General features: G+C 39.1%; 1 protein-coding gene across 1 annotated transcript in view; it reads left to right on the plus strand.

Moving 5' to 3' along the window:
- The window catches only part of ap3d1 (adaptor related protein complex 3 subunit delta 1), a 63,422-nt gene extending 53,190 nt beyond the window's left edge, over positions 1–10,232 (plus strand). Inside the window, exons 15-19 of the mRNA XM_048613919.1 lie at positions 231–462; positions 2,998–3,143; positions 3,943–4,087; positions 8,981–9,052; positions 10,110–10,232. Of these exons, the coding sequence (XP_048469876.1) occupies positions 231–462; positions 2,998–3,143; positions 3,943–4,087; positions 8,981–9,052; positions 10,110–10,232 (718 nt within the window). The remainder of the gene's footprint in view (positions 1–230; positions 463–2,997; positions 3,144–3,942; positions 4,088–8,980; positions 9,053–10,109) is intronic.
- The last annotated feature ends 68 nt before the right edge of the window (positions 10,233–10,300 follow it).

Below are 10,300 nucleotides of genomic sequence, written 5' to 3' on the forward strand. Positions count from 1 at the left end.
GTTACTTAGCTTGAATTTTTTCTACCATTTCATGTGATCTTTGCTAATCTGTACATGAAAGACATTTACCTGGCCTTTGTTCCGTATTCTCCAAATCTGCACCCAACAAAAGTCCTTTAATCTCAATCAGAAAACGTTTCTTTTACTAGTACTGTATCATACCATTAAGCAATTCATAGCTCTTGGAAAAAATTTAGCATGTGTACAGTTCTAACTTGCATATTTTTCAGATACCTTCAAGAGCCTAACCAAACATTGGAAGCTATGCTGAAATCCAAAGTCACAACGCTGCCAGGGCATATCCAAGCAGTTTATGTGCAGAATGCTGCAAAGTTGTATGCATCAGTTTTGCAACAAAATGAACAAGCTGGTGACAAAGAAGCTGCTCAAGAAATAACACAAATGCTGATTGACAAGCTGCCCCAGTTTGTTCAGAATGCTGACCTTGAAGTGCAGGAGCGGGTACGTGAACAGCCTTTACTTCCATCAAAGATGAAGCAATTTCACTGTGTCCATCATTGTGTCTTAGATATGTTCTTCGGTTGCTACATTAGTTTGTTTTCAAAGCAAAATTAGCTAGGATTAGGGTGATCTGTTTCCCCAGCCCAGAAGAAAAAACATATTCCATTGAATCAATATTCTTTGACTTCACTTTTTACCCATCTCGCTTGAAAAGATTGTTGGATTTCTGGGAATTAATCACCAGAACTGGTATATTACTTGAACAGATAGTCATGTATAATTTTTAACCATGACTGTTGAGAGATTATTCAGTCATTGAAGATATATTTATAGACAAACATTAACTTTTTTCCTCCACCACCCTCATAGACCTCCAGCAAAGATTGCTGGTTCATTGAAAGTATGGATTCTGTTTTTTCACTTAATGGAGGGCTGTTGTGGTGATGACTAGACTCTGAAACTCATGCATTCTGTGGATTTGTGTCTGAGTGCAAAAATCCTGTTACTGTTCTGTCATCCAGCATTCCACGAACAAAAATAAGTCTTGCATGGTTAAAAGTATTATTGATTGTCACTCTGCATTATGATAATCAATGAGCACTAAATGCTTGAATTTTTTGTAAAACGGCCATTAGCTTTTCCTTCTACTGTGGCATGCATATCCTTGAAGATGCTGTAAGAATTTTAACAACTACAGAATTTGGGAAGTTTGGAATATAACCATTTATACCATGGTCTCTTCTATACCTGTGGCTTCTGAAGAAGACCTGCACTAATGATTTCAGTCCTTTGTCAAATTCCTGTTTGGCCCTGCCTCAGCCACTGTGTCTGATTTGTACTCAATTAATCAAAGCAATTGATGTCTTCATTATGTAACTGTCCTGTATATGGGCATTTAATACGTCAAAATCATTTTCAGTACGAAGCTTCAAGATCATGAAATTTGCTGCCTGTTTCAAACATTAAAGTGATCGTTTTAGAATCAACAGGACTAAGTCAGATTTTAATGCATACTTCCTCTGAACAGCAGGGACGTTTCGTTTCTACTAGGAATTTCACAGGAATGTAGGATGTAAGCTGTTCAGCAACTTGAGTCTGCTTCATCACTAAAGTAGACCATGACCAAGTTTTGACTGCCATTTTTCTATGCTACCCTCTTGATGTCATTAATATCAAGAAATATATTGATCTCGATTATGAATACGCTTGCTGATGCACCTTCTGTGGTACAGAACTTCAAAGATTCATCACTCTCCAAGTTTTAAAAAAAAATCCTGCTTATCTGTATCCTAAGTGACCTCTCATAATCCTGAGACTGTCTATCTGGTTCTACAGCCCATACCCAGGACACCCATCCTTCCTGTATGTAGCCTCTTGAACACTAAGAACTTTTTATGCTATAATGGGGTCACCTTTCATTCTTCTAGACTTACAATATAGACACTGTCTCCTTAAAACTCAATTCCACCATGCCAGGGAGCAGCTGAGCGTGAGTTGCATTCTTTGTATAACAACTGTAGCCTTCCTCAGCTGAGGAGACTAGAACTGCAAGCAATACTGCAGTTACAGTCTTAGCAAGGTTCTGTAAAACTGTTGCAACACACATTCACTCTGTACTCAAATCCTCATGCAGTAAAGGCCATGAGATAAATCTGTCTTGCTCTTTATTATCAGACAAGATTTTTATTTTTAAAAAAATTGAAATCTGTTGTGAATTCTCAACAAGTAGGCAGCCTTGGTAAATGGGCTAGAAAATGATAGGTAGAATACAATGTGAATAGCTTGAAGAAATCCGGTTTTAGAAAGAATAGAATATTTCTTAATTGGTGGGAAATTCGGTGATGTTGACATCCAAAGGGGGACCCTGATGTCTGTCTTCAAACCCTTTCCAAAAATAACGATCATCAATTTGTCCAAACCCGAAAAACTATACATACATGTGCGCGTGTCCACTCACCACCCTGAATGGAAATATATCACTGTTCCAAGATTTTGAACAAGCAATAGTGAATGAACTCCCTTCTTAGCAGAACTGAGGTTGCCTTACAGCCAAGGAGTGCAGTGGTCCAAGAAGGCAGCTCATCACGATCTTCTCCGGAGCATGTGGGAATGGTAAGTGCTTGCCTAACAAGTGAAGCCTACACCCCATAAATGAATAAGAGAAAAAAAAATGTAGATGAGATGCTTCCTGTCAAGTGAGTTTAGTTCTTGGGTATAAATGACCTGAGGTTAAGATGGGGGTGAAAAGGAATTTATTCTGTGTGTGGTGAATATTTGGAAATCTGTGAAAGTTCAATCACGGAGTATGTTCAAAACAGAAAACAGTTATTTCTGGGGACTAATGACATCAAGTGATTTCAAAACTAGCATGGGAAAGTGGTGAGGTCAATGGTCAGCTGTGATCTAATTGAATGGCAGAGCAGGCTCAATGCCTCAGCTGTTTCTTTATGCAAGTTATTTAATATAAAAAGGAATCACATGGCATCAATATCATACAAGCATCCGTGAGTCTCCCATTTGTTTTTTATTTTCTAGGCTTCTTGTATTCTTCAATTGATTAAATACATACAAAAGCTTCAAGCGAAGGATGTCCCTGTCGCAGAAGAAGTGATGGCTTTGTTTGCTGGCGAGCTTAACCCTGTTGCTCCCAAGGCACAGAAGAAGGTTCCATTGCCAGATGGGTAAGAAATTTATTAGGTGGCACGGTGGCTTAGTGGTTCGTCTCTCAGCACCAAGGGCCCGGGTTCAATTCCACCCTCGGGCAAGTGTCTGTGTGGAGTTGGTGCAGACTCTGAGGCCTTCTGCACTGTAGGGACTCAATGAATGCTTATTTCCAATGTTTCGGGTGCGCTTAACAGTATTGCTGCAAATTTGAAGAACTAAGCTTTTTACTGTTGTAATGATTTTTCCCATGAGCTAAGCAAATAGCTGTCCTTGCTGTAGAACTGAAGTGAACTATAGTTAACAACAGATTGATGCATTATTTACTTAAGAAAAAGATGAATGGGTCACTTCCTGGCTCATGCTGTTGTCTTGGTTCCTCAGTGTGTTTCAAATTGTAGTGCTATTTTAGTATAATTGTGTTCTACTGCTTGTCATTGAGTCTTGGGCAATTTCTGTTCTTGACAAAGAACCAAGTCCAGTAAAATGCTGAACTGAACAGATTAGAAAATTCTTGTTCAGTTCTGAGTCTCCACCGATTTCATCCAGGTGGCTGGTTGGTGCATTTGTGCTAACAGGGAAGAGTTATGTGCATTTGGACGTAAGTGGTCGCAGACTGTCTTAGCTTTATCCCTGCAGATCAATAACAGCTGATGCCCTCTTCATTTAAGCTTATACATAAGAAGTAGTCTCTTAGGTGAAAGAACAGTCAGGGTTCACAGAATTGTAACTCCATCTTGAGTAGAAAAAAGGAGAACATGTATTTGTGTTAAGTGAGGCAAGTCTTCTGTTGCTGTTATTTTATCTCTTCCTCTTCAGACTGGATCTTGACGCCTGGATCAATGATGCACCTTCAGAAAGTTCTTCAGATGATGAAAACCCCAAGAAAATGATCTTCCATGAGGAGGAACAAAGGAATGTCAGGCATAGACAGCCGGAAATGGATGAAGATGAGCTTGCACGGGTAACTTCTGAATTTACATTTTTCAGTAAAAGAAATCATAATCTGGACCTGTTTATCTAAAATATATCAGATCTCAACCTGGTCTTCACAAATCTAAAATGCGTTGTTGCTAACCCATTTAATCCAGAAATTCTGATTCTGCCTTACCCAAAGTACTAAGAATTCAGTCAAAAACAACAATAATATTACTTACATTACCAGCAGACAGTGATAACTCTTGGTATTTTGATAACAATTTAAGTCAAAAGCAATCCTTTCTAGCATCTACTTTAGGGACTACTTGGATTGCATCTAATTCACTTTCTTGTGTATGTGTTGCCTCAGCGATGCATTTGGAGCCATAAGACGCAGGAGCAGAAGTAGACCATTTAGCCCATTTGAGCCTTTTCCCACTCTTCAGTTAGGTTATGGTTGATTTGTTAAGCCTCAACACCACTTTCTTGCCTTATTCCCACAACCCTTGATTCTCTTATTGATTAAAAATCTAACTATCTCAGCCTTGGACATAGTTAATGCCAGCCTCGACAGCCTGCAGTAAAGTATTGTGCAGATTCATTACCTCAAGAAATTCCTCCTCACCTATATTAAATGGGTGACCTCTCATTGAGATTATTCCCTTTGTTCCTAGACCCTTCCACAAAGGAAAATAACCACTTGGCATCTACCCTTTAAGACCATGGGATGTAGAGGCTGGAGTAGGTCATTCAGCCTGTCAAGTCTGCTCCACCGTTCACTGAGATTATGGATGATGTAATCTTCAGTCAACTTTCCTGCCTTATCCCCATAATCCTTGATCCCTTACTGACACAAAAATCTGTCTCATCTCGCCCTTGAATATTCTTACGGACCCAGCCTCTACAGCCCTTTACAGTAAAGAATTCCACAGATGCACTAACCTTAGATAAGAAAATTATCCTCATTTCTGTCTTAAATATGCATCTCCTTATTCTGAGATTATACTCTCTGGTACTGGATTTAGTCCTAGGTGAGACAACTCTTCATCTACCCTGTCAATCCTCTTAAGAATTTTAGGTGTTTGGATAAGGTTGCCTCCCATTCTTTTAAACTCGAATGAGTTCAGGCCCAATCTACTTAACCTCATATAATCTTTCCATACCTGGGATCGACCCAATGAACCTTCTCTGGATGGTCTCCACTGCATATCTTTGCTTGGATAAGGGGCTAAAAGTGTTCACAGAATTGTAGTCTACCTAGTGCCTAGTATAGTTTTAACAATACTTCTTTATTTTTATACTCCGTTCCCTTTGAAATTAAGGCCAACATTTTATTTCCATTTCTGATTTACCTGCGAAACCTGTATGATAGCTTTTTGACTAATGCACAAGTACCCACAAATTCCTCTGCTGCAGCCTTCTGCAGTCTCTCTTTCTTTTTAAAAGAAATTCACCTCTTCCATTCTTCCTGCCAAAGTGCATAACCTCACATTTTCCCATATTGTAGTTTTACGTACTCTCAAAACCTATATAAAAGTGTAGAGGCTGTCAACGTCACATTAGTTACTTGTAATTGTTCCCAACACAGAACCTAGCTCACTCAGTTGATAAGGATCCAGTTTCAGCCAGTCTTAAGTGCATCCTTTGAAAATAAACCTGCTCAGAACTACAGAATAAGTTCTTGCACTCAGTAAAACGTGACTGTCACCTGCAACTCAATTGATTGCATCATGCTTCACCCCTGGAGAAACTTACATGCTTAAGCTGATGGCACTCAAATGGTACTGGTGTTGACTGCTCAAATGTCAATGTATGTCCAACTATCCAGCAGTTATCAAGTCCAAAACAATTCCATGTTTTCAAACACAAAACTGTTTAATTTCCACACCTTATCCCTTATTGATTTGTCTTTGGTTGTTTCTTGTGATGAGATGTGTATATATAGATTATGTAAGTTTCTTGTAAGTTGGATTTCAAAATTGAGGCGTTTGGGTCTTGGTTGCTTCTGGGAAGGGCAATTTTTCTTTTTGAAATGGTCAGGGTCCTTCTGGAACAGTGACACATTCCAGCATTTTGCCAAAAACTGGGGGCTGCAGGTCTGTGTGATATTAATGGAAAGGTTTATACTGTTGTGTTGGCAGACAGTGATAAGGACATTAGCTTTGTTTTCAGTTCAGAAGAATTGAATTTTGAACATGTTTTTAAAAGCTGTTCAGTTCAGAGGATGCCAGAGTTGCATTCAGAAGCATAGTTGGTTTTTCCCCGAAAGAATAGTTTAGGTGACAAGTCACCTCAGCAGCAAGATTTTTTTTTTGAATCAACCAAACCAGGAGAGTTTGGTTAGAAATCAGGTTACTGTATGGAAAGGTGCAATTTGGTTCACGTCTTGACAAGCAAGTCCACAAGTTATTGAGACTGGGGAAGTTTAAACTCTGATTTATGAGAAGTTCATATTAGCAGAACACTCATTGAATTGTTTCCACAGTCCACAGCTGAAGAAACTGTCAGGAATCAGTTAAGTAGAACCCTAAAGCTTTGAGATAGGGGTGTAACTTCTTTGGACTTGATTCAATGTATAGGATAGTGTAGGGAAATGGCTTAAAACATTGTTTTGCTGTTTACTTTAGATATTGCCACTGTTTTCTATGTAGATAACTTGGTTCGTCTTTTTCTTATTCTGTACAACAAACCTGACTTGTTCAAGAAATGTACAGCCTTGTGTGAATATGTTTGTGATTTGCCATCATGTTAGCCAACTAAATGAAAAAAAAAAATCTATTTAGCCAGGTTTTATTCTGGGATCAGACTTGTCCAGTGGTTCCATCAGCTAGGATTGTAGGAATCTGCAGATCAGTGTGCCGCAAGGATTATGCTTGGTCCGCTGCTTTTAGTCACTTCTATAAATGATTTGAATGTGAATGTAGGAGGTATGGTTAGTAACTTAGAAGATGACACTAAAATAGGTTGTGTAATGTGCAGTGAAGAAGGTTATCTCAGAGTACAACGGGATCTTCACCAGATGGGCTGATGGGCCAAGGAGTGGCAGATGGAGGTTAATTTAGGTAAATGAGAGGTGTTGCATTTTAGTAAGGCAAACCAGGGCAGGACTAAAAGAACAAAGAAAATTACAGCACAGGAACAGGCCCTTCGGCCCTCCAAGCCTGCGCCAATCCAGATCGTCTATCTGAACCTGTCGCCTATTTTCAAAGAATCTGTATCCCTCTGTTCCCTGCCCATTCATGTATCTGTCTAGATACATCTTAAATGACACTATTGTGCCCGCCTCTACCACTTCCGCTGGCAACACGTTCCAGGCACCCACTACCCTCTGTGTAAAGAACTTTCCACGCATATCTCCCTTAAACTTTTCCCCTCTCACCTTGAAATCATGACCCCTAGTAATTGAGTCCCCCACTCGGGGAAAAAGTTTCTTGATATCCACCCTGTCTATACCTGTCATGACTTTGTAGACCTCAATCAGATCTCCCCTCAACCTCCTGTACAGTTAATGGCAGGGTCCTGAAGAGTGTTGCCAGACAAGAGAGATCTAGGGGTGCAGGTGCATAGTTCATTCAAAATGGAGTTGAACAAGGTGGTGAAGAAGGCAGTTGGTTCGCTTACCTTTTATTGGTCCATGCATTGAGTTCAGGGGTTGGAATGTCATGTTGCAGCTGTACAGGACATTGGTGAGGCCATTTTTAAAAGACTGTGTACGATTCTTATTGCTGTTCTATTGGAAAGATGTTGAACTTGAAAAGGTTCAGAAAAGGTTTACAAGGATGTTGCTGGGATTGAAGGGTTTAAGTTATAGGGAGGGACTAAATAAGCTGGGGCTTTTTGTCCTGGAGCATCAGAGTTTGAAGGGTAACCTTTTATAGAAGTTTATAAAATGATGAGATGCATGGATAGGGTGAATCGCCAAGGTCTTTTTCCTGGGGTGTGGGGAGTCCAAATCTAGAGGGCATGGGTTAAAAATGAGAGGGGAAAAATTTTTTAAAAAAAAAAGCAAAAGGTCCTGAGGGACAACCTTGTCATGCAGAGGGTGGTGCGTTATGGAATAAGCTACCAGAGGAAGTGGTGGAGGCTGATGTAATTACAAATTTAAAAGGCATGTGCATGGATATATGAATAGGAAGGGTTCAGAGGGATGTGGGCCAAATATTGGCAGATGGGATTAAGTCAGATTGTGATGGCTGATCAGCACAGACTAGTTGGGCTGAAGGGTCTGTTTCCATGCTGAGACTCTGGCTCAGTGACTTCTTCACAAGTTCTTAGCCTGTTAAACTCCCTTTAAATTCCAACTCAACAAAGACTACATTGCTTACAAACCCAATGTAAGTCATTTCCAACTTGCCTACGTTCAAATGCTCACTGACCTTTGGTTTAGTTTTCTGTTCTTCAACATTAACTTAAAAATAAATACATCCATTCTAAAAATCCAATGTCTTCCCCTTCCAATTCTAGCTTATTCTGTTTCACCTGTTCTTTGGCATGCAACTAGTTGTATTATCTTCAACAGTTTCAGGTGGTACTATAGTTATTCTTAACATTTCAGCCTGGCTGAACTATTTTTCTCAGTCTGAAGTTTCTTCAAAAGCTTGCTTCTTTTCATTTTGAAGTGTTGCAACACAGATTGGTGTTTGTCCCACTCCATTTCCTTTCGTACAAGTACAATGGAACACTGCGTTTTGTAACATGAATGAAATCTATAATGCAGTGTTATTGGAGTGTCTTGCAATCAAGTTCTCAGTTTTTAAGGTGCATTATCACATCTGATCTTTAAGGGTATCAGGCCGAGGTTTTTTAACCATGTTCTTTCAGTCTATTTTGCTGCAAGCAATCACTTGCATGGGAGCTTTAAATCTAGAATTTTAAAGTTGGTGTTAAGCTTCAAGTAAAATGTAATTTTTGAGTTATAAGGATTTGCTTTGTTTCCTAGCGGCGAGAAGTAAGGAAACAAGAACAGGCAAACAATCCGTTTTACATCAAGAGTTCTCCGTCTTCTCAGAAGGTGAGCTGGCCACCTGTAAATTGATACTACCTTGTCGTTTTCCTTTCAATATTGTGATGTATGTTTCACCCTTTGTTTAGTTTGGTAGGGGGGCTTATGTGTCCAAGCCAATGGTGGACATGGTACCTCTGGTTTACTCTTGTTCAATTTTGCTGACTAGAAGAAAGTAATGTTGAGCTCTTCTAGATTTTAAAATAAAAGAGCTATTCCCTAACATCTTAATGGGATGAGACATGAGCAAATGTAAGCCTAAACCATATAGATTTAAGGCTTCAAGACTCCTTGGCTCATCTCAGCTATAGCAGCACTTTTGGGCTATCACATTGGCATTACTGCCTTTGAGCCGAAAAGGAGATTAGATTCAGGCAAGATTTCTCCCCAAATGTCACAAATGACTATAAATTAGAAATGCATTTGGATGAAATTTCTATGAACTCAAATTTTCATCTTCAACATTGACTGACATTCACAAATGCTACCAGTTGATACCTGGAACCTAAAGTGAAAAATAGTAACTAGGGCAGGTTTCTAAAGTTTTCTCCGTTCTTGTGGACATTTTCAACAAAGGTCAGTGTCTGTAGGAGGAAAGGGGTCATGTGTAGAATATTGTTTATTTTTCAACAGGAAATTTGATGGACACTTCAAGGAAATAAGCTTTCAGGGTGATAGGGATAGAGTGGGGAAACGGAACTGATTGGAATATTCCTCAAAGCCAGCATGGGTTCAGTGGAAAGGAGGAGCCTCCTTGTTTACTGAAATGACTCCATGATTAACTATTTTCAGAAATGATATCATGGCATGGAAATAATTGTAATAGCCTATTGGGAAGAAGTTTGACATCAGAATAGATAAAGATATCAATTTTGTTATGATTAGCATATTTGTTCTTTAGGTAGTTCTAGGGTATTAACTCTACATGGGTTGAACTGAGAAAAGTTATGTCTGTGTGTGAAATTCTTGCATTATTGCCATTTATTTTCAAAGAACTCATTGTAGACGATTAATACGAAATGATATTGATTAATTTCATGAACAGCTGTGTTTTGTTTGATTCCAGAATTACCAAGATGCCAGTGGCGTTGATCATATACCTGTGGTGCAGATTGATCTTACAGTACCATTGAGAGTACCAGGTAATTGGCATTATTGCAGTTCTCTAGCTTCCATCTATTGCACATAAGGTGTAGTTGCTATATATTGCACTGTTAATTTTTTTTATAGTGAACATCTGTCACTATGGAAAGTCAA

Source organism: Rhincodon typus, chromosome 29 (genome assembly GCF_021869965.1).
Source record: "Rhincodon typus isolate 14 chromosome 29, sRhiTyp1.1, whole genome shotgun sequence".
NCBI classification, from domain to species: domain Eukaryota; kingdom Metazoa; phylum Chordata; class Chondrichthyes; order Orectolobiformes; family Rhincodontidae; genus Rhincodon; species Rhincodon typus.